The following is a 24,958-nucleotide window of genomic DNA, read 5'->3' on the forward strand; positions in this document are numbered from 1 at the left end:
AGGAGATCAACCCCAACTGCTCTTTAGAAGGCCAGATCCTGAAGCTGAAACTCAAGTACTTTGGCCACCTAATGAGAAGGAAGGACTCACTGGAGAAGGGCCCTAATGCTGGGAAAGTAATAGTAATAGTAGTAAAGTTGGAAGGGACCTTGGAGGTCATCTAGTCCAACCCCCTGCTCGGGCAGGAAACCCTACACCATTTCGGACAAATGGCTGTCCAGTCTCTTCTTAAAAACTTCCAGTGTTGGAGCATTTACTGCTTCTGGAGGCAAGCTGTTCCACTGATTAATTGTTCTCACTGTCAGGAAGTTTCTCCTTAGTTCTAGGTTGCTTCTCTCCTTGATTAGTTTCCACCCGTTGCTTCTTGTCCTGCCTTCAGGTGCTTTGGAAAATAGCTTAATTCCCTCTTCTTTATGGCAGCCCCTGAGATATTGGAATACTGCTATCATGTCCCCCCTTGTCCTTCTCTTCGTTAAACTAGACATACCCAATTCTCGCAACCGTTCCTTATATGTTTTAGCCTCCAGTCCCCTAATCATCTTTGTTGCTCTTCTCTGTACTCTTTCTAGAGTCTCAACATCTTTTTTACATCGTGGTGACCAAAACTGGATGCAGTATTCCAAGTGTGGCCTTACCAAGGCATTGAAGAGTGGTATTAATACTTCACGTGATCTTGATTCTATCCCTCTGTTAATGCAGCCTAGCACTGTGTTGGCCTTTTTGGCAGCTGCAGCACACTGCTGGCTCATATTTAAGTGATTGTCTACTAGGACAATAGAAGAAGGGGACGACAGAGAATGAGGTGGCTGGATGGAGTCAGTGAAGCAGTAGGCGTGAGCTTAAATGGACTCCAGAAGATGGTAGAGGACAGGAAGGCCTGGAGGAACGTTGTCCATGGGGTTGTGATGGGTCGGACACGATTTCACAGCTAACAACAACAACAGTCCTCATTTAGTGAGGGATCAGCAACTTGGTCATTAAGCGAAATAATGGCTGAGTGAAATCACCACTGTGCTTATGATCTGACTTCAGCTTTCTTTTCCTTCACAGATCTGTGAAAGTCATACTGTACATGAGAGAACTGGTTATGACATTATGTTTTTCATTCCTCCTCATAATGACAAACGGTTGCCGCCAAAGGCAACCATATGCCCTGTGTCGCCAGACTCCACAAATACAGACAGTCCTTAAGTTGCAACCCTTCTTCGTTTAGTGACCGTTCAAAGTTACAACGGCACTGAAAAAAAAGGTGACTTGCGACTATTTTTCACACTTGCGCCTGTTGCAGCATCCCCGTGCTCACATGATCAAAATTTGGATGTTTTTAGCAATTGATTCATACTTAGGATGATTTGCAGAGTCCTGGGGTCTCGTGATCCCGTTTTGAGACCTTCTGACAAGCAAAGTAAATGGGGAAGGCAGTTTCCCTTAAAAAACTGTGCAACTAACTCAACAACTGCTGCGATTCATTTAACGACAGTGACAAGGAAGTTTGTAAAACGGGGCAAAACTCACTTAACAATTGTCTTGTTTAGCAACAGAGGTTTCGGGGGGGGTCAATTGTGGTCGTAAGTCAAGGACTATCAGTATATGCACAACATATGAAGCGTAGTACTCTCCATTATTACAGGCTGACCAAGCAGTCATTTTACTTTATCTTTGCAAATTTTAATAATAATAATAATAATAATAATAATAATAATAATAATAATAATAATAATAATAATAATGACAAATTCGCTATTAGTCAATTGCAAAAGGCGGCCTTATTAGGAACTGCTTCCATCCTGCGACGATATCTGTAATACAATCAAACATCCACATCTGCCTATCCCAGGTCCTGGGTAAGGACTCGATAGGTAGACAAAATGCCAAATCCAGTCTGAACATCTGGCTGACTGTGCGATGATCGATAATAATAATAATAATAATAATAATAATAATAATAATAAATCTGAAGCTGTATGGAAAAACATCATCTGAAATAGAATCGCTGCTCAACACTGTCCGTATATATAGCCAAGATATTGTATGGAGTTTGGCTTGGACAAATGTGCCACACTTACTATCAAACAAGGAAAAATAGTGAAAACTGAAGGAATCAAGATGCCCCACGAAAATAACATTAAGAGTCTGGATGAGGAAGAATACTACAAATACTTGGGTATCCTTCAAGCTGACAACATCAAGCACACTGAAGTCAAGAAAAAGATTAGAGTGAATACATCAAGAGAGTGAAGAAGATCTTAAAATCCAAACTCAATGGAGGAAATACCATAAAGGCAATCAACACCTGGGCAATCCCAGTCATTAGGTACACAGCTGGAATAGTGGACTGGACTCAAGCAGAACTAAAGCAATGGATAGGCAGACCAGAAAAATAATGACAATGAATCATGCCCTTCATCCACGCAGTGACATTGATAGACTTTATCTACCAAGGCAAATAGGTGGGCGTGGAATGCTACAAGTACATCAGATGGTTGAAGAAGAAAAAATGGCTTGGAAGAATATCTGAAGAACAATGATGAAGATGCACTGAAATTAGTATATCAGGAAGGCTTACTAACTACCGGAGAGACCAAACTGGCCTACAAGAAAGACCAAATGAAGAACAGAATAGAGGCACGGGAAGACAAAGCACTACATGGCCAATACGTGAAAAAAATAGCTGGGAAAGCAGATAATAATAAAACCTGGCAATGGCTAAGAGCAGGAAAATTGAAGAAAGAGACTGAGGGACTCATTCTGGCTGCACAAGACCAAACCTTAAGGACAAATGCATACAGAGTCAAAATTGAGAAGACAGCAACAGACAGTAAGTGCCGCCCATGCAAAGAAGCTGAAGAAACAGAGGACCACTTGGTAAGCTGTTGCAAGAAGATTGCACAGACTGACTACAAGCAGCGGCATGACAAAGTAGCAACAATGGTGCATTGGAAGATCTGCAAAAAATATCATTTGCCTATAAGCAAAAACTGGTGGGATCATAAAACAGAGAAAGTCATATAAAATGATAAAATTAAACTGCTCTGGGACTTCAGAATTCAAACAGACAAGCACCTGCAACATAACACCCCAGACTTAACAATTGTCGATAAGAAAGACAAAAAGTCTGGATAGTGGACGTGGCAGTGCCTGGAGACAGCAGAATAGAAGAGAAAGAACTGGAGAAGATAACAAAACACAAAGACCTACAAATAGAAATAGAAAGACTGTGGCAAAAGCAAACAAGGGTAGTACCAATAGTCATAGGCGCCTTGGGTGCAATCCCAAAACAACCGGAGCACCACTTGAACACCATTGGCATTGACAAATTCGCTATTAGTCAATTGCAAAAGGCGGCCTTACTAGGAACTGCTTCCATCCTGCGACGATATCTGTAATACCATCAAACAGCCACATCTGCCTATTCCAGGTCCTGGGTAAGGACTCGATAGGTAGACAAAATGCCAAATCCAGTCTGAACATCTGGCTGACTGTGCGATGATCTATAGTAATAATAATAAGTTGGAAGGGACCTTGGAGGTCATCTAGTCCAATCCCCTGCTCAGGCAGGAAATCCTATACCATTTCGGACAAATGGCTGCCCTGTCTCTTCTTAAAAACTTCCAGTGTTGGAGCATTCACTGCTTCCGGAGGCAGGTTGTTCCACTGATTAATTGTTCTAACTGTCAGGAAGTTTCTCCTTAGTTCTAGGTTGCTTCTCTCCTTAGTTAATTTCCATCCATTGTTTCTTATCCTGCCTTCAGGTGCTTTGGAGGATAGCTTGAGTCCTTCTTCTTTGTGGCAGCCCCTGAGATATTGGAATACTGCTATCATGTCCCCCCTCGTCCTTCTCTTTCCTAGTAGCAACGTGAAACTGAAACCCAGAAAATGAGACCTCTCGGGAAAGAAAAGCATTATAGAAAGATGAAAAACAGTTGCCAAGGGGGGGTGCTATTAGTGCTGCAACTGACCTGTAACAGCCTCCACAGGTATGGGGCCGAGACGCTTGCGACCGGAGACCCCGTAAAGGTTGAACTTGTATCGGTGCGAAGGGACCAAGTCATGGAACCGCAGCAGTCGCAATCCTCCGTCTACAGGCAATGCGTGGGATTTGCCTGCCGCATCCCGGTACTGGATGATAAAAGAGTCAAAATTCCCAGATTCCACAGTCCAAGACAGGAGGAGGGATTCCGATGTGATGTTGTGCGCGGACAACGTTCCCAGCTTAAGGGGTTGGGTGCCTTGGCCTGGAAGAGAGAAGGAAGACGATCTGGATTGAAAATAGGACGATGCCGGTTTTCTTGTGAAAGATTATACAAGGGGAATACCGCAGGACTCTTGTTTGGGATTTGGGTGGGTTGATTTTGTCACTTTTTAAAATATATATGGATAGATGGATGGATGGATGGATGGATAGATGATAGACAGATAGATAGATACGATTGACAGATCGATAGATAGATATGATAGATATATACAATAGATAGATACGATAGATGGATAGATAGATAGATTAGATAGATAGATACGATAGATACGAAAGATAGATACGATAGATACATATGATAGATAGATGATAGATACATATGATAGATAGATAAATAGATACAATAGATACATACGATAGATAGATAGATGATAGATAGATGATAGATAGATAGATGATAGATAGATAGATAGATAGATAGATAGATAGATAGATAGATAGATAGATAGATAGATGGTCATTATAGTAAGTGTGTGTGTGAGAGAGACAGAGAAAACAGCAAAATCAATACAATTGAAAAAAATGATAGATTAGATAGATACGATAGATACGATAGATACGAAAGATAGATACGATAGATACATATGATAGATGATAGATACATACGATAGATAGATAAATAGATACAATAGATACATACGATAGATAGATAGATAGATAGATAGATAGATAGACAGACAGACAGACAGACAGACAGACAGACAGACAGACAGACAGACAGATAGATAGATAGATAGATAGATAGATAGATAGATGGTCATTATAGTAAGTGTGTGTGTGAGAGAGACAGAGAGAGAAAACAGCAAAATCAATACAATTGAAAAAAATGACCAGATTCGTGCAGATTTTCTTCGAGAAACCAATAGCTGATGTTGCACTTTAAACTTCAATTTTTAAATCGTTAGGTTGGATCTTCATTGACCCGGGAAGTAAATGAACATTATTATGTTCTAAATTCATCCACTGAAGTTACTGTAATGGTGCCTCCTTCCAAGAAGAAGCTTCCAGTGCTATCAAGCTGAAGACATTACTTACATAGCCAATTTCTTTAATAAGATTCTCTTCTTCAAGTTGAGGTAATTCTATATCACAGTGATGGCGAACCTTTTAGAGACCGAGTGCCCAAACTGCAACCCAAAACCCACTTATGCATCGTCAGGTGCCGGGTGGGTGTGGCCCATTGGGTGGGTGTGGCCCATTGGGTGGGTGTGGCCCATTGGGTGGGTGTGGCTGCGATGGTAATGGAAGACTGGGTGGGACTAAAAAGTTCAATCAATCAATTCCAACTTTGCAAGATCTTTTTTTTTTCCTGCGAGAAGTTGAAATTGATTGCTTGAACCTCTTTTTTTTTTTTTTTGCACACGGGAGCGGAGGCCTAAAGCAAAAAGGTTTTATAAAACCCAGCTGAAGGCCTAGGACTGGGGCGACGGCGCGCGTGCCCACAGAGAGGGCTCTGAGTGCCGCCTCTGGCACCCGTGCCATAGGTTCGCCACCACTGCTATATCATCTATATCAGTAGCGTAGTTCTCAACCTTTTCTTCACCGTGGGCTCCCTTTAAATACCTTTTGTGGCCACTGACCGTGGCCACGAACCCACAAGACTTAACTCAAGATTTAAATCATAACATTTCTTCAAACCTTTGCGGACCCCCCCGTGATGACATCGTGGCCCCTCCAAGAGTTCACGGACCACAGGTTGAGAACCACTGATCTATATCAGCCTTTCTGTTTCTATATCATCTCTATCAATATCAGCCTTGTATTATCTTTCTCTCTCCCCCCCTCTTTCTCTCCCTCTCTCTCTTGGATACAGTGCTGACTCCTCATGAACGCCTTTCAGTTTTTAGGCAAGATTTTGGGAACTGATTTGCCCTGGCTTTTTTCTTCCTAGAGGTGAGAGGGAGGGATTGGCCCAAAGTCGCAGTCTTCCAGTTTCTGGAAGATCTTTCTGTAGCTTATAGTACAGTGGTGGCGAATTTATGGCACAGGTGCCAGAGGTGGCACTCGGAGCCCTCTCTGTGGGCACACGTGCCGTTGCCCCAGCCTTGCCTCCCCCCACGATCCCCTCCTCTCCGCAGCCTCCCTGAAGGAGAGTCGCCCTCGAGGGTGGCCCACACGGAGCAGTGCAGCCAAGGACATGGCAGCCGGGCAGCATAGACAAGACTCTGCCCTCACACCCCATCATGCAGTAGATGCTGCAGGGTGAGGGCAGAGGGTGTGGCCGCCATAGCACTGCTGGGCTGCCTGGGCGATCTGCAGCGGGCCCTGGAGGCAGTGAGTGGTCCTGTAGGCAGGCGGGGCGGGGATGGAGGAGCAGAGTGGGGGCGGGGCAGGGGGGTGGAGTGTGGGTGGGGCCAGTTTTTGGGCACTCGGTCTCTAAAAGGTTCGCCATCACTGTTATAGTATATTACTGTTGCACTGTGTAAGTCACAACTGTAACAGATTAGGGGAGCTGGCCTCTGTTTTCCATAAAATAAATAAACAAAAAACACAATCAATAAACACCATTGTGAGGTCCCCGAAGCCAGTTTTCCCTCTGACCTGTGACAACATTGGTAGAAACGGGGCCGAGGCGTTTGCGCCCGTTCAGGCCATACAGATTGAACTTGTATCTGTGAGAAGGAGTCAGGCTGGTGATGGCGATGCCCCGCGAAGTGCCATTTAGGGGCAGGACTTGGGGCTTGCCCTCAGAGTCCTTGTATTGGAGCAAGAAAGAATCAAAATTTCCAGCAGCCACTGTCCAGAACAAAGCCACCGAGTCATTCGTGACCCGAGAGACGGAGAGATCTCCTAGCTGGGGCTGAACGGTCCTTTCTCCTTCGGATATCTCTGTGGTAGAGAAGGACAAAGAAGAAAACAGATGCTTGTCAAAAAAAATTGTTTGTTTTTTAAAGAAAATGTTATTGATTTTCTAATTTTACATTTAAATATTTAAAAAGCCACACGGCGGCTGAGTTAATTGATAATTCAATTACATACAAGTATCTTTAGTACAGATCTCAAACTACTACATTAAATATTTCTTCTCTTTTCCCCTTCGTATTTACTGTCTCATATTCAAACTAATACAATTCTTATTATATCGATTAAATGAAAATACCTTTCTTATATTTATCAATAATTTTTAGTTTATACATATCCTAGTTATTTTAACATTCAGTCTTTATAGACAATCAATGTCCTAATTAGTTTTTCCCAATTTTTAGTTTCCCACTAATATTTAAATGTAACGTTGAATATTTATAATTTCCAAATTTTAAATAACCCCAATTCCTTTTATCACAATTCACTGTGAGATCTAATGTTCAGGATACACGTCTTATCTATTTGAATTCTCACCATCTTACATCAACTAATTAATAATACAATATAACATTCTTATTTTCTGTTAATTTCCAAGTAACCAAAATTTCTCTTATTTCAACATTTAATATTTCCTCTCTTTTTTAGCTTTATATATATGTTTTCTGAGGTTTTCGCGGGTGTTTGTATGTAAGGACGGGTTTCCAAATGGCTGGTAGGCGGGAGGTATCATCTCGTTTATTCATGCTGTGTGGGCGTTTTTCTATCTCGATGGCTTCTCTGATTATTCTGTTATTAAAATGTTCAGTTTTGGCGATAGTTCTGGTCTTTTTAAAGTCATTTTCATGTCCTGTGGCTTTGAGGTGTTGGACCAGGAAAGAAGTTGGTTCCTCTTTTTTGACTGAGTTCTTGTGTTCTTCAATGTGTGCACTTATTCTTCTGTTGGTTTGTCCGATGTATGTGGTGGGGCAAGCAGTGCATGGGATTTCATATACTCCTTGATTGTCTAACTCAATTTTGTCTTTGGGGTTTCTTAGGATGGTGGACATTTTTCTGTTTGTGCAGAATGCTGTCTTGATGTTGTGTTTGTGGAGGATCTTGCCGATTCTGTCTGTGGTGCCTTTTATGTATGGGAGGAGGGCTTTGCCATTTTCTTGTTCTCTGTCTTCGATTTTAGTGGGGGTTTCTTTTTGAATTAGGTTGGTAATCTTATTTCTTTGGAATCCATTGGATGTTAGTACATTAGTGAGAGTGTGTAGTTCAGTTTTTAGGTGTTGTTCATCAGCTAAGCGTTTTTGCCTCGTGAAAAAGCACCCTTGGGATAACTACAACCCAGATGACTGACAATCTCCATAGACCAGGAAAGCTATGCTGACTCAGGAATTCTGGGAGTTGAAGTCCATGAGTCATAAAAGAGCCAAGGTTGCCTACCCCTGCCATAGACATTTGGCTGTGACGGGTGGCCAAAATCACTTTTATTTGTGCACCTGTTAGAAATATGCAAGTTTGCCAGCTAAACCAATAAGACAATCCAACAGCCAATCACTGACCTGTCATGGTGTGAATGGAGAGAGGCCCAAGATGCTTGTAGCCAGAAACTCCAAATACGTCAAATTCATACGTCTGTGAAGGTGTGAGGTTGTAGAGATGGAGGGAGCGCATGGATCCATCAACAGGTACCGCCTGGGGCTTGCCTGCAGCATCCTTGTACTGGATGATGAAAGAGTCAAAATTTCCTTCCTGGACATTCCAGGAGAGCAGAAGGGAATCAGGAGTGACTTCAGAGACAGTGACATTTCCAAGGTTGGGCTGGGTGCTCTTGCCTGTACTTTCCTCCGGTTGTTTCTTTTCTTCAACCTGCCCAGATGTTTCTGCAGCTGCAAAAAATAAAAAGAGGAAGACGATGGAGGATCCTAAGGTATATAACTGCCAGGAAGGAATTTCACATTGGACTCTGAAGGCCGAGCGGTAATCATTTTTGCAGGATTTCAAAATTTGCCTTTTATTAACATGCACATACAGTTGGTCCTTGACTTACAACAGTTCGTTTCGTGACTGCTCTAAGTTGCAACAGGACTGAGAAAAGGGACTTATGACTGTTTTCACTCGTGTGACCCAGAGTCACGTGATCAAAATTCAGACCCTTGACAACTGACTCGTATTTATGACAGTTGCAATATCCCAGTATTATGCGATCGCCTTTCGCGAACTTCTGAGAAGGAAAGTCAGTGAGGAAACCAGATTCATTTAACAACCATGTTACTAACCTGTTCACGGTCACAACTCACTTTTTTCAGTGGTTTGTACCTTTAGAAAGGTCACTACATGAACTGTCGTAGGTCGAGGACTCTCTGTCACCAAATTTCAGCTCATAGGGATGAGAAAATTGCGTTTCTTTTCAAGTGAATGTCAGTAATTTGATATTAATTTGTCTCACTGATGCATTCTGCACCTATAAGCATGCTCTCCCTTATTTCTATAACTCCGTGTTGCTTACTAAACTCTGCTTTTAAAATAAATGGACAAGGAGGAAAGAAGAGAACATGAGACAGATGACAATAATGGGACACACTGGTCTTTTCAGAATGTTTCAGAGGTAAGGACCTAAAAAGCATTGAAGGAAAGCTGGAATCTGAGTGTTGCCAAGGTAACTGTCAACGCTGCTAACATTGGATGTTTTTGATTTGACAACAGTTGGAGAAGCAACCATTTTCTTCTTAAGTTTTATTCTTAGAGTTAGAGCTAGAGTTAGATGATGCCAGGGGGAAGAATGTGCATGAGAGTTTAGCTAGACATAACAATACTGGACCTAGTGTGTGAACCAAGGTTATTGAAATAAGGGATGATAAGAATTGGCAGGTTGGAGAACTGGAGGGAAAGCCTGCATTTCAAACTAACTGGAGAATGTGATTTATGACTGTTAGTTGGAGGAGGGAATTGTGCTTTGATTTGTGCTCAGGGGAGGGGAATTCAGTTTTTGGCTTTGATTATGTTAGTGCCGACGCTATGCTTCTCTAATAAAGATTCTTTAAGGTAAACAATGCCTCGAAGTTCTTTGAAAAGTTCCATCTGTTGAAATCATGACAGTAACACTGATTGTATCCAATAAGGGAGAACATTTATAGCTCTGGGTTGAAAATGAAGGGTCCTTGGTGTTCTCTGAGTTTGGTTGTTTTCTTGAAGACGTTTCTTCGCCCAAACTAGGTAACATCATCAGTGTACTGACGATATTACTTAGTTTGGGTAATGAAACGTCTACAAAAAAACAAGCAAACTCAGAGAGCACCAAGGATCTTTCACTGATTACAACCCCCCCCCACACACACTTTTTTCCCAGCAGTTGTTGCTAACCTGTTGTGACCGCTTGGGCAGAGATTGGTCCGAGACGCTGTTTTCCAAAGATACCATAAAGATTGAATTTGTACTTGTGAGAAGGTGATAGATTTGAAACAATGACTTCACGGGAGTCTTCTCTTAAAGGGAGCGCTTGGGGTCTTCCTTCAGCATCTTTGTACTGGACTGAGAAAGCATCAAAGCTTCCCTCTGGGACGGTCCAGGATAGCCGGGCCGAATGACTGGTGACCTCTGAGACGGAAAGTCCGCCCAAGCGAGGGCTTATTCCACCAGAGACCTCCTGGTCCCCATCTCCATTGTCCCCTGGTACTAGAGAGGAAAGAAACATGGTTGAGTGGGTGAGACAGGGAAAGGCCGATGCTGAGATAGAATAAAACACAGGTCGGCAACCCGCAGCTCTGGAGCCGCATGTGGCTCTTTGAGCCTTCTCCTTCGGCTCCCAGCCTCCTCTGCCATTTGCAGAGAAAGAGAGAGACAGAGACAAAGAGAGACACTTGCGCTTCCCTCCCCCCCGGTGTGTGTGTGTGTGTGTGTGTGTGTGTGTGTGTGTGTGTGTGTGTGTGAAAAAGAGAGTGGCCTCACACTGTTCTTGGACAAGCTCCTGCCTTTGCTACGTCTCAGCAGGAAGCAGAAAGCAGCAGCTCTCTCTCTCTCTCTCTCTCTCTTTCACACACACACACACACACACTGAGTGGGGGAAGAGGACTGGCAGACCAAGGGCAGGAGACAGCCAGCCCAATAAGAATGTGTGTCAGCTTGTCGGAGAACAGCGTGAAGCCAGCTTGCCAGGTGAGCAGATCGGAGAGAGGGGGGAAGAGAGAGAGGGGGACAAAGAGAGGGAGAGAGAGATGGAGGGAGGGAGGGAGGGAGGGAGGGAGAGAGAGAGAACTCATGTACAGCAGCCTCTATTTCTTTTTAATTAAACTCTTCAATCAAGCTCCCCCCCCTCTCGCGCGCGCTGTTTTCTTTTCTCTGGGAAACGGGTCCAAATGGCTCTTTGAGTGTTTAAGGTTGCCGACCCCTGGTATAAACCCTCATCTTTCTTTTCAGAGACAAAGTTCACATCAGGAGTTTGTCAAATCTGGTGCCTTCTAAACAAGCCTCCGCACTATAAAAAAGATTTTGAGATTCTAGAAAAAGGGTAGAGAAAAGCTACAAAGATGATTAGGCTGAAACATGAAGAACGGTTAGAGGAATTGGGCACAGTTAGTCTACTGAAGGACTAGGGGAGACATGATAGCCGACTTCCAATATTTGAGGGGCTGTCACAGAGAGGAGGGTGTCAACCTATTTTCCAAAGCATCTGAAGGCCAAACAAGGAATAACAGATGGAAACTGATCAAGGGAGAATTAAGGAGAAACAATCAACCGATGGAACAGCTCATCTTCAGATGTTGTGGGAGCTACATCACTGGAAGCTTTCAAGAAAAGGCTAGACTACCATCTGTGAGAAATGGTGTAAGGTCTCCTGCTTGAGTGGAGGGTTGGACTAGATGACCTACAAGGTCCCTCCAACTCTATTATTTTAATCTATTCTAATCTAATCTAAGTTTGACTAAAACAGCCAGAATTCTCAACCAACACAATGTTGGAAAAGAGTATATAACAATAACAATAATAGAGTGGGAGGGGACTTTTGAGGTCTTCTAGTCAGGAAATCTTATACCATTTCAGATCAGTCTCTTCTTAAAAACTTCCAGTGTTGGAGCATTCACAACTTCTGGAGGCAAGTTGTTCCACTGATTAATTGTTCTAACTGTCAGAAAATTTCTCCTTAGTTCTAGGTTGTAGAATAGAATAGAATAGAGTAGAGTAGAGTAGAGTAGAGTAGAGTAAAATATAGAATAGAATAGAATAGAAAATAGAATAGAATAGAATAGAATAGAATAGAGTAGAGTAGAGTAAAATATAGAATAGAATAGAATAGAATAGAAAATAGAATAGAATAGAAAATAGACTAGACTAGACTAAACTAGACTAGACTATAGACTAGACTAGAATAGGATAGAATAGAATAGAATAGCTCAGATAGTATTAATGGGCATTTGATTCATAAATCTGCTCTGTTCTATAACTGTATATTCCTGTAACTTTGGGAAAAAAATCCAAGCATTTGTGTATTTTCTAACTGTATGTTCTTCCAAAATAGAAGAAGGGAGAGAGAGAGTATGAGAGAGAGAAGGCATGTATTCTGACTTTATTGTTTAATTGAATCAAGAATGACATCGCAATAGGTAAGATGGTTGGCAGACAATTCTGATAAACAAACAAACAAACAAACAAACAAATACAAAGCAAGCTCTCAAATCAATGATCTAAGGAAAGCTATTTGGAAGAGAAATATATGACACGGAGAGGAAAAGGAAAGAAAAATGGCAAAGATTTGTTTAAAACTTGTTTAAACCAGGGGTAGGGAACGATTGGCCCTTTTATGACGTGTGGACTTCAACTCCCAGAATTCCAGAGTCATCCTGGTTCAGGAATTCTGGGAGTTGAAGTCCACAAGTTCTCAAGGTGCCCTCATTCCCCATCCCTGGTTTAAACCTTTTACTCACTCGTGATGGCGCTGACGGTGATTGGTCCAAAACGCCTACGTCCAGAGATGCCGTACAGATGGAACTTGTACCTATGGGAAGGTACCAGGTAATAGATCACAATGGTGTTGGTTTCCTTGTCCACAGGGATCATTTGTGGTTTGTTTTCAGCATCTTTGTATTGGATCTGGAAGGAGTCAAAAGTCTCAGCTGGGACGTTCCAAGAGAGGCGGACTGAGTTGCTGGTAACATCAGACACAGAGAGATCCCCAAAACTGGGATTTGGAGATGGCCCTGGAGATCCGCTCTCCTCTCTGTCCTGACTTGGAGAGGGTGGAGCTGTAAAAAAAAAAAAAAAAGAGGAAGAGGAAGAGTGAAAAAAATGAGGGCTGGGGAAAAGATGATCATTGGCATCCTTCAGTCTCGAGAGACTATGGCAGGGGTGTCAAATTCAATTTCATTGAGGGCTGCATCAGCATTGCGGCTGCCCTCAGGGGGCCGGGTGGGTATGGCCAGGGTGGGTGCGGCCTACTGGGTGGGTGTGGATGAAGTGGGTATAGTCTACTGGGTGGGTGTGGCCAGCTCTACATTGTTCGCGTCAAGGGTGCCTGTGGGGGCCTGGGCAGGAGTGGGACAGATCTGAGGGTCTTCTCTGGCAGAAGGGGGTGGGATTGGGACAAGTGCCAAGGCATGGTCCATTTCTTCATTCCTCATAAAGGGTGACACCTCCCCAGCATGCACCCAGGGGGCGGGGTCGACACGGCAGGGACTGGTTCCTCGCTGTTTCCAGACGGCCTTGTGGAGCTAAGACTGAATGCGTTTCAGCATAGATGGCCACCACAAAATTGTACATTGGCTCCCGGCAGCGGGGGCTGTTCCCTCACTGTTTCCAGGATGGCTTTGCGGGCCACATGAAACCACTTCACGGGCCGCATCCGGCCCCCGGGCCTTGTGTTTGACATGTCTGGATTATGGTATCGTGCTATGGAAAGAGGTCCTAAGGCAGCATCTGGTGTGGCTAAAAAGGCCAATTTGAGAATGGCAGTCCCTTCCACACTGAGGGCAGATACAATCTGTCCCCTGTCCAGCCCCCAGATTTCGCTGGTTCTGGGACTGCCTCTTTGCCTCAGCCTGCCGTACAAGTATCTCTTCGTATTGGAGAAGGCCATGCTGCGTCTTTAGCCTCCAGGCTGAGCGATCAGAGCTCAAGGATTCCCAGCTGTTAATGTCCATTCCCAAGGCCTTTAGGTCCCTCTTGCAGATATCCTTACATCGCAGCTCAGGTCTCCCTCTGGGGCGCTTTCCCTGCACTAGTTCTCCATACAGGAGATCTTTCGGAATCCGACCGTCAGCCATTCTCACGACACGCCCAAGCCAGCGTAAATGTCGCTGTTTCAATAGTGTATACATGCTAGAGATTCCAGCACATTCCAGGACTGCACTATTTGAGACTTTGTCATGTCAGGTGATGCCGAAAATACATTGGAAACAGCGCATATGAAAAGTGTTCAGCTTTCTCTCCTGCCGTATGTGAAGAGTCCAAGACTCACTGCAGTACAAGAGTGTGCTCAAGACGCAGGCTCTATAGACCTGGATCTTTGTATGTTCCGTCAGGGGAAAGATGATTGCAGAGCAAAATCCATGCTGTGGACCTTCTAGAATTTCTCCACCTTGGTAACTTTAAAATATGTGGACTTCAACTCCCAGAATTCCCCAGCTAGCATAGCTGGCTGGGGAATTCTGGGAGTCGAAGTCCAATCACATCTTAAAGTTGCCAAGGTTGAAAAAATACTTGTCCAGCCAACACCTTTATTCGCCCTGATTGAAAATAATGTACACAAATCATCTACCATATGGGTTGCATCTGGCTTGATTTTGGCTTCACTTAAGGTAACCTTATGGATAGAAAAGAAGAGGAATGAACCATCAACAGATAGGGAGAGAGAAAGGGAAGTTTCAAACTGACAAGGATTCTTTCCCCAGACAAGGGACTGCTCAGTCTCTTCTTAAAACAGTGGTTCTCAACCTGTGGGTCGGGACCCCATTTGGGGTCGAATGACCATTTCACGGGGGTTGCCAAACAACGCAGTCCGCCATTTTTTCCCTCTTTTCCTTAGCTGTGCTACTCCCTTTTATTCTATTGCAGTGGTTCTCAACCTGTGGGTCGGGACCCCATTTCACGGGGGTTGCCAAACAAGGCTGTCCACCATTTTTTTCCCCTTTTCTTTGGCCACGCCCCTGGCACCCAGTGATGTATAAGTGGTTGGGGGTCACCACAACATGGGGAACTGTATTATGGGGTCGCGGCATTAGAAAGGTTGAGAACCACTGTTCTATTGGCTTTTGAAAGCCAATAGAATAGACTCTCTTGAATAGAGTCTAATTCTATTGTCTTTCAAAAGCCAATAGGAATTGTCCAGGCTGTCTCTGCCCTGCTGAGCCCACCAAAAGTCCCAGTCTGCAAACGGTGCTGCACCAGTTGAGTAGTCCTCGACTTACGACCAGTTGAGTAGTCCTCGACTTACGACTGGTTGGGGGTCGCGGCATTAAAAAGGTTGAGAACCACTGTCTTAAAACCTTCCAATGATGAAGCACCCACAATAGCAACATCATTTAAGGCCCTTTTATGATTTGTGGACTTCAACTCCCAGATTTCCAGACACACTGGCTGAGGAATTCTGGGAGTCAAAGTCCACAAGTCATAAAAGGGCCAAGTTTGAAGACCCCCCTGATTTAAGGGCATTGTCCCATCTACTGCACGGGTGATGCCCCGCCCGCATTTCCCAACCTCGGTAGCTTTATGATGGCGTGAAATTCAACTCCCAGAATTCCTCAGCCAATTAAAATCCTCACATAGCCAAGGTTAGGAAACCTAGCTGCTCGACGGAAAGACCCACGCTTTCCCATAGCCTAGGGAGGACGGTCAGGAGTGAGTGGATTGTGCTGACCTGTTAAGGCCTCAGCGGAGATTGGGCCCAGGCGTTTGCCACCAGAGATGCCGTAGAGGTCAAACTGGTAATTGTGAGATGGAGTCAGGTTGGAGACCAGTGTTTCACGGGAAGCCCCATCCACAGGCAAGCTCTGCAGAGCTCCGTCTTCATACTGAATCAGGAAGGAGTCAAAGCTCCCCGTTGGGACACTCCAGGAAAGGCGAAGAGAATTGCTGGTGGTTTCAAAGATGGAGAGTTTCCCCAAGCTAGGCTGATTCTCCCCATCTTTGTCTTCTTCCTTCTTCTCCTCTGGTTCAGCTAAAAAAAAAAAAAATGGGGGAGGAAGAGAAGAGATATGATCCCTGTTAAAAATGTCCTCTCAGATTTTTCTACAAAGAGCTAATGGAAAGAAGGTATAGAAAGGGCTCCCCCCAATGAATGAGTGAGAGGTGTCCAAAAGGATGAAATGTTCACAGTGGCATCTCCTGTCTGACCGAGATAATATATTTTTAAATGGAAGAGTAGTTAGGGAATGAAGGACTGTCTCAACGCTGCTAACATCGGATGTTTTTGCATTGGCAACAGATGGAAATGTAGCCATCTTTTTCCTTTTCGCTTTTAGAGTTAGATCAGTGGTTCTCAACCTTTTTAATGCCGTGACCCCCAACCGGTCGTAAGTCGAGGACTACTCAACCAGTCATAAGTCGAGGACCACTCAACTGGTGCAGCACCGTTTGCAGAATGGGACTTTTTGCGGGCTCAGCAGGGCAGAGACAGCCTGGACAATTCCTATTGGCTTTTGAAAGCCAATAGAATTAGACTCTATTCAAGAGAGTCTATTCTATTGGCTTTCAAAAGCCAATAGAATAAAAGGGAGTAGCACAGCTAAGGAAAAGGGAAAAAAAATGGCGGACTGCGTTGTTGGCGACCCCCGTGAAATGGTTATCCGACCCCAAATGGGGTCCCGACCCAAAGGTTGAGAACCACTGAGTTAGATGATGCTGGGAGGAGGGGGGATGTGCATGAGAAGCTAGCTAGACATAACAACACTAAACTTAGTGTGAGAATCAAGATTATTGAGCGCAGAGCTGATAAAGAATTGGCGGGCTGGAGAAGTGGAGAGGAAGCCCATGCTTCAAGCTAATTGGGGAATGTGATTTATGACTGTTAATTGGAGGAGGGAATTGTGCTTTGATACTATGTGGCCAGGGGAGGGGAATTCAGTTTTTGGCTTTGATTAGGCAGTGCCGATGTTACGCTACTCAAAATAAAGATTCTTTAAGGTAAACAATGCCTCGAAATTCTTTTGAAGAGTTTCATCTGTCAGAACCATGACAGACTGCTGTAAGAATCAGGAAATTGGAAAGGGCTTCAAGTAAAGCAGAGATCTGGGGAAGGAGACATTAATCTCCACCTAGAAAATTTCCAGTGAAGGAGAGGCCACCAAATCTGAGTTAACTTGCTGAATAGATTATTCCCCTTCGTAGGTACCTCCCCCCCCCCACAAAAAACCCTATTGTTGTTTGGGATTTGCAGGACTCCACAACATCTGGAAATCCACAGAATCCCAAATCCTGTCTCAGAAGGATTTAAGTGTTTGTTTCAATTGATTGATTATGTGCCATCAAATTGATATCGACTGTTATTGACCACATAAAGGGAGTCCTCAACTTACAACGTTTGCTTAGTGACCATTCAAAGTTACGATGACATTGAAAAAAATGACCTATGACTGTTTTTCACACTTACGACCACTGCAGCATCCCCGTGGTCACGTGATCAACATTGGGACACTTGGCAACTGACTCATGTTTATGACGGTTGCAGTGTCCCAGGATTATGTGATCCGTTTTTGTGACCTTCTGATAAGCAAAGTCAATGGGGGAAGCCAGATTCACTTCACAACTCTGTTACTAGCTTAACAACTGCAGTGATTAACTTAACAACTGTGACAAGGAAGGTCATAAAATGGGGCAAAATTCACTTAACAAATGTTTCACTTAGCAAGATAAATTTTTGGCTCAGCTGTGGTCATAAGTTGAAGACTACCTGTAGACAGATGCTTTTTCAGGTCAATAAAAAAAGTATGGAAATTCACCGTGATGGTCAAACAAGATGTTGCAAAGAAGGAGGAGGAGGAGGAGGAGGAGGAGGAGAAAGAGGTGGTGGTGGTGGTGGTGGAGGAGGAGGAGGAGAAAGAGAAGCAGGAGGAGGAGGTGGAGGAGGAGGAGAAGGAGAAGCAGGAGAAGCAGGAGGAGGAGGAGGAGGAAGAAGAAGAAGAGGAGGAGGAAGAAGAAGAGGAGGAGAAGGAGGAAGAAGAGGAGAAGGAGGAGAACTAACCTGTAGTGGCTTCAGAAGAAATAGGACCAATACGTTTTTGACCAGAAATTCCATAAAGGTTGAACTTGTACTTGTGGGATGGAGTCAGGTTCAAAACGGTGACTTCATGCGAATCTCCCCCCACGGGTAGGGTTTGGATTCTGCCCTCCTCATCTTTATATTGGAGCAGGAAGGAGTCAAAGCTCCCCACAGAGACAGTCCAAGAGAGAAGAACAGAGTTGCGGCTGACCTCAGAGATGGAGAGTTCTCCTAAAGAGGGCTTTGGTGTTACTTCCTTCTTTGTGGTGGATGCTGGGATCAGAAAGGGAAAACAGGAATGAAAATAGTGTCTAACGAGTAATATGAATCAAAGCCAGCTGGGCGACCTTGGACCAGTCCCTCTCTCACAGCCCTGGGAAGAAGGACCAAATGCTTCTGAAATCTTGCCAAGAAGACTTCAGAGATTTACAGTGCAGCCACCAGAGGCCAATGCTGACTCGAAGGCACAAATTACAGTATATATCAGTGGTGGCGAACCTATGGCACGCGTGCCAGAGGCGACACTCAGAGCCCTCTCTGTTGGCACCCACGCCACCACCGCCAGTAGCAGGTCTATCAGGCCACCACCGCCGCCCGGAGCAGGAGCCCCGCCCAGCACAAAGGAGGCGAAGCGGCCACTAGCAAGCTAAAGTAGAAGTGGTACAGCAGAGGTCACCAACCATTGTCGATTGGTGGACTGGAAGAAAAGGGAGGAGGAAGCATTTTACATGCGTGCATGCGCGCATGGGGCCGCGAGCACGCACGCGCTGCAAATGGGGCAGGGCTAGAGCCTGCGTGATACTCATTAGCCCTGCCCTGTTCTTGCGTGGTGCAGCGCCTTGTATCTGCATCCCGTGGTGTGGTGGCGGCCGTTTTTGCGCCTTACAGCGCGGTGGCCCATTTTTGCGCCACCAGTTTTTGCGTGTCAGAGGCGGCACTCAGAGGCGCCTCCCTGCCCCTCCCCTCGAGGGCACCACAATGCTGATGCAGTCCTGGCACTTTGCAGTATATAAGTGGGTTTTGGGTTGTGGTTTGGGCACTCGGTCTCTAAAATGTTTGCCATCACTGGTATATATATATTCATTGTATATGTACAATTATCCCTTCTGTTGTCTCTCCTTCCCCTTCTCCTTCTTCTCCTCTTCCCTTTCCCCTTCTCCTTCTCTTTTTCCTTCCCCTTTCCCTTTCCCCTTCTCTTTCCTTCCATACCCTTCCGTTCCGTTCCCATTATAGGCTGCCCCAATCTGAACAACTTTGGCCGACATACACGAGTGATACAAAGGATGAATATCTTCCTATGTTAAAACAAAGCACGCTCACTATAGTTCTAAGAGAAAGCAATTACTTACAGTAAAAAGCAGACATGCTTTGGAAACATTCTGGAGTCCAAAGGCTCATTGAAAGAAAATAACAATAACAACAACAATAATAATAAAGTTGGAAGGGACCTTGGAGGTCATCTAGTCCAACCCCCTGCTCAGGCAGGAAACCCTATAGCATTTCAGACAAATGGCTGTCCAGTCTCTTCTTAAAAACTTCCAGTGTTGGAGCATTCACTGCTTCTGGAGGCAGGTTGTTCCACTGGTTAATTGTTCTAACTGTCAGGAAGTTTCTCCTTAGTTCTAGGTTGCTTCTCTCCCTGATCAGTTTCCATCCGTTGCTTCTTGTCCTGCCTTCAGGCGCTCTGGAGAATAGCTTGACTCCCTCTTCTTTGTGGCAGCCCCTGAGATACTGGAACACTGCCATCATGTCCCCCCTCATCTTTCTCTTCATTAGACTAGACATACCCAATTCCAGCAACCGTTCTTCTTATGTTTCAGCCTCCAGTCCCCAAATCATCTTTGTTGCTTTTCTCTGCACTCTTTCTAGAGTCTCTACATTTTTTTTACATCGCGGTGACCAAAACCGGATGCAGTATTCCAGGTGTGGCCTTACCAAGGCATTGTAAAGTAGTATTCACGTGATCTTGATTCTATCCCTCTGTTAATGCAGCCCAGCACTGTGTTGGCCTTTTTGGCAGCTGCAGCACACGGCCGGCTCATATTTAAGTGACTGTCCACTAGGACTTCGAGGTCCCTCTCACAGTTACTGCTATTGAGCAAGGCACCCCCTATACTATACCTGTGCATTTGGTTTTTCTTGCCTAAATGTAGAACCTTGCTTTTTTTACCCCAGCCCCGAAAACAGCAACCCGAAAAAGGCACCCAGCTCTGACCTGTGATGGCGTCAACAGAAACGGGGCCCATGCGCTTGCGACCAGAAAGTCCATAAAGGTTGAACTTGTATTTGCGGGAGGGAGCGAGGTTGGGGATGGTCATCTCACGCAGGTCTCCTTCCACCGGAACTGCTTGGGGCTGGCCCTCGGCACCCTTATATTGAATGGCAAAAGAGTCAAAGCGCCCCTGGAGGACAGTCCAGGAGAGACGGACAGAACTGCTGGTGATCTCTGAAGCGGAGACCTCTCCTAGGCTGGGAGGAATCACGGGGTCCTGTCGATCTGGAGCTAAGGAGAGCAAGGAAGAAGGGCCGATCAATTTTTGGATGAGTTCAAGTTGCCAAGTTTGAAAAAAAACAAACCGTAGTACAGGTAGTCCTCCTCTTACGACCGTAACTGAGCCCCAAATTTCTGTTGCTAAGGGAGACGGTTGTTAAATGAGCTTTGCCCCATTTTATGAGTTTCCTTGCCTCACCACAATATAAAAAAGATGTTGAGACTCTAGAAAGAGTACAGAGAAGAGCAACAAAGATGATTAGGGGACTGGAGGCTAAAACATATAAGGAACGGTTGCTGGAATTGGGTATGTCTAGTTTAACGAAGGGAAGGACAAGGGGGGACACGATAGCAGCATTCCAATATCTCAGGGGCTGCCATAAAGAAGAGGGAATCAAGCTATTTTCCAAAGCACCTGAAGGCAGGACAAGAAGCAACGGATAGAAACTAATCAAGGAGAGAAGCAACCTAGAACTAAGGAAAAACTTCCTGACAGTTAGAACAATTAACCAGTGGAACAATCTGCCTCCAGAAACAGTAAATGCTCCAACACTGGAAGTTTTTAAGAAGAGACTGGACAGCCATTTGTCCAAAATGGTGTAGGGTTTCCTGCCTGAGCAGGGGGTTGGACTAGATGACCTCCAAGGTCCCTTCCAACTTTACTACTATTACTATTTTTTAAGCGAATTCCTGCAGCTGTTGTGTTTATTTATTTATTTATGAGACTTATATACCGCTTTAAGTGGAAGCACTCTCTAAGCGGTGTACACCAGTAAGCAATGTATATATATATTTACATTGCCCCCAACAATCTGGGTCCTCATTTTACCTACCCCGGAAGGATGGAAGGCTGAGTCAACCTTGAGCCGGTGAGATTTGAACCTCTGACCTGCTGAACACAGTCAGCTAAAGTGGCCTGCAGTACTGCACTCTAACTGCTGCGCCACCTCGGCTAGTAACACGTTCGTAAAACGAATCCGACTTCCCCCTTTGACTTATTGTCAGGAGGTCGCAAAAGGGGATCACGCGACTCTGGGACACTGCAGCTGTCACAAATACGAGTCAATTGCCAAGCGCCTGGATTTTAACCACGTGATCCTAGGGTTTGCCAGAAGAGTCGTAAGTGTGAAAAGCGGTCATAAGTCACTTGTAAATTTGACCAGTCACTGCTTTCTGGGACAGCCAGAAAGGAATCACAGTACAATATGGGTAGTCCTCAACTTACAGCCACAACTGAGTCAAACATTTCTGTTGCTAGGCGAGTCAGTTCTTGAGTCAATTTTGCCCTGTGTTATGAGCTTTCTTCCACAGTTGTTAAATTAGCAACACAGTTGTCGCCTAAGTGAATCTGGCTTCCCCATTGACTTTAATAATAATAATAATAATAATAATAAAGTTGGAAGGGACCTTGGAGGTCATCTAGTCCAACCCCCTGCTGAGGCAGGAAACCCTATACCATTTCGCACAAATGGCTGTCCAGTTTTTTCTTAAAAACTTCCAGTGTTGGAGCATTCACCGCTTCTGGAGGCAGGTTGTTCCACTGGTTAATTGTTCTAACTGTCAGGAAGTTTCTCCTTAGTTCTACGTTGCTTCTCTCCTTGATCAGTTTCAATTCGTTGCTTCTTGTCCTGCCTTCAGGCACCTTGGAGAATAGCTTGACTCCCTCTTCTTTGTGGCAGCCCCTGAGATACTGGAACACTGCTATCATGCTCCCCCCTCATCCTTCTCTTCGTTAAACTACACATACCCAATTCTAGCAACTGTTCCTTATATGTTTTAGCCTCCAGTCCCCTGTTCATCTTTGTTGCTCTTCTCTGCACTCTTTCAACATCTTTTTTACATCGTGGTGACCAAAATTGGATGCAGTATTCCAAGTGTGGCCTTACCAAGGCATTGTAAGGTGGTATTAACACTTCATGTGATCTTGATTCTGTTAATGCAGCCTAGCACTGTGTTGGCCTTTTTGGCAGCTGCACCACACTGCTGGCTCATATTTAAGTGATTGTCCACTAGGACACCAAGATCCCTCTCACAGTTACTACTATTGAGCAAGGTACCCCCTATACTATACCTATGCATTTGGTTTCTCTTGCCTAAATGGAGAATCTTACTTTTTTCACCACTGAATTTCATTTTGTTGGATAGCGCCCAGTGTTCAGACTTCGCTTGTCAGAAGGTCACAAAAGCGGATCACACAACCCCTGGACACTGCAACTGTCATAAATACAGGCCAGTTGCCAAGTGAGTGAATTGTGATCACGTGACCAGGGGGACGCTGCAATGGTTGTCTGAAAAACAATCCACTTTTTTCAGTGCCGTTGTAACTTTAAATCATCATTAAATGAATTGGCTGTATGTTGAGGACTACCTGTATATTAGAAGCAGGAACAGTGATGGCTGCAGTGACCACCTGATCATATCTACACTTGGTATCCCCAGCTTTCTGGGCCAGCCATGATTTACACCTTTATAAAGGAATCGTGATACAGTCTCACACTAAACCTAACCCCCCCCCCGTTTCCCGCCTCCCAAAAGTGGATGATGTTTTCAGAAAGCGCCTTCAAAGTTATGAAAAGAGCCTCCTCTTGCCGACCTGTGATGGCATCAACTGAAACGGGGCCCAAACGCTTGCGACCGGAGACTCCGTAGAGATTAAACTTATATCTTCGGCCAGGAACCAGCTTGGGGATGAGGACTTCGTAAGAGTTCCCTTCCACGGGGATGGCTTGGAGCTTGCCATCCACGTCCTTGTACTGGATCATAAAAGAATCAAAATTCCCAGCGTGGACAGTCCAGGAGAGAAGCGCAGAATTGTGGGTAAGGTTGGAAACAGAAAGCTCTCCCAAGCTGGGCTGAACTGGTGGTGTCATGGCTAACGGGGCTGAAAAAGAGAGAAGAAATAAAGGAATGAGGACAATCAACCAGGCTGCAGGGGTAGACAACTTTGGCTCTCTTATGACTCGTGGACTTCAACTCCCAGAATTCCTGAGCCAGCCATGCTGAGGGGAAAGGGAGAGGTTTCCAAGCTGAGCCATGCTGGCTCAGGAATTCTGGGAGCTGAAATCCACGAAGCTGAGCCATGCTGGCTCAGGAATTCTGGGAGTTGAAGTCCACGAATTCTGGGAGTTGAAGTCCACGAAGCTGAGCCATGCTGGTTCAGGAATTCTGGGAGTTGAAGTCCACGAATTCTGGGAGCTGAAATCCACGAACCAGGGGAACGGCTTTGCCTTCAGAAGCTGTGGGTGCTCCATCACTGGAGGTTTTTAAGAAGAGACTGGACAGCCACTTGTCTGAAATAGTATGCTGTCTCCTGTTTGAGCAAGGGGGGGGGTTGAGTATAGAAGACCTCCAAGATCCCTTCCAGCTCTATTTTGAATCTGAGGGTAAAAATACAACTGAGTGGAAGAATTCAGGGAAACAAAGATTTCCACGGTTGTTACTAAATAAAATAGTTAAAGGTACTCCTCGTCGTACGGCCACAACTGAGCTGGAAGGAAGGATTATTCTTCTACCTGGAGTCCACACTGTGGAAAGGAAAACTATTGTCCTACTTAGAGTAAATTGGGCTCACGTTATTTAGGAGACACTGGGACCGTGATGATGGGGCTTGTCACAGGTTGAGTTTCTAAAGCCTTAGATCAGGGGTAGGCAACCTTGGCTCTTTTATGACTCGTGGATTTCAACTCCCAGAATTCCTGAGCCAGCCAGCATGTTTTAGATGAAGGGGGGGGGGAAGGTGTAGTTTCTCAGTTAGCCAAAACAATTCAGCTGTGTGAGAACCAAGGTCACTGCTGATAAGGGTTTTGGCTGGCTGGAGAGCTGGGAGGAGAGCCCGTGTTTTGTAACAGTTGGTGAATGCGATTTATGTCATCATAATGGGGTGGGAAATGCAATTGTAACTTTGTAGCCAGAGGGAGGGGATTTTTAGTCTTGGGTTCACCTTAGTATGCGCCAATATCTTGTTTCCTAAATAAAGTGTTCTTTAAGGAAGAAATTCTGGCCTTGAAGTTCTTTTAAATGGTTTCATCTATCGCAGTGGTTCTCAACCTGTGGGTCGGGACCCCATTTGGGGTCGAACGACCATTTCACGGGGGGCGCCAAACCATGCTGTCCGCCATTTTTTTCCCTTTTCCCCAGCTGTCCTACTCCCTCTTATTGGTGGCCACACCCACTTGGGGGTCACCACAAATGGGGAACTGTATTATGGGGTCACGGCATTAGAAAGGTTGAGAAC

General features: G+C 44.9%; 1 protein-coding gene across 11 annotated transcripts in view; it reads right to left on the minus strand.

The window, feature by feature from the left end:
- The window catches only part of LOC120305102 (tenascin-X-like), a 146,875-nt gene that overhangs the window by 41,687 nt on the left and 80,230 nt on the right, over positions 1–24,958 (minus strand). For all 11 annotated transcript variants that reach the window (XM_039336510.1, XM_039336502.1, XM_039336511.1 and 8 more), the window contains 9 exons: positions 23,318–23,605; positions 20,449–20,736; positions 18,216–18,506; positions 15,894–16,193; positions 12,967–13,284; positions 10,409–10,720; positions 8,608–8,934; positions 6,797–7,084; positions 3,960–4,235 (listed from right to left, as the gene is read on the minus strand). In XM_039336510.1, the coding sequence (XP_039192444.1) occupies positions 3,960–4,235; positions 6,797–7,084; positions 8,608–8,934; positions 10,409–10,720; positions 12,967–13,284; positions 15,894–16,193; positions 18,216–18,506; positions 20,449–20,736; positions 23,318–23,605 (2,688 nt within the window). The remainder of the gene's footprint in view (positions 1–3,959; positions 4,236–6,796; positions 7,085–8,607; positions 8,935–10,408; positions 10,721–12,966; positions 13,285–15,893; positions 16,194–18,215; positions 18,507–20,448; positions 20,737–23,317; positions 23,606–24,958) is intronic.

Source organism: Crotalus tigris, unplaced genomic scaffold (genome assembly GCF_016545835.1).
Source record: "Crotalus tigris isolate CLP2741 ecotype Arizona unplaced genomic scaffold, ASM1654583v1 scf7180000017666.379230911805:20528666, whole genome shotgun sequence".
Classification (NCBI taxonomy): Eukaryota; Metazoa; Chordata; class Lepidosauria; order Squamata; family Viperidae; genus Crotalus; species Crotalus tigris.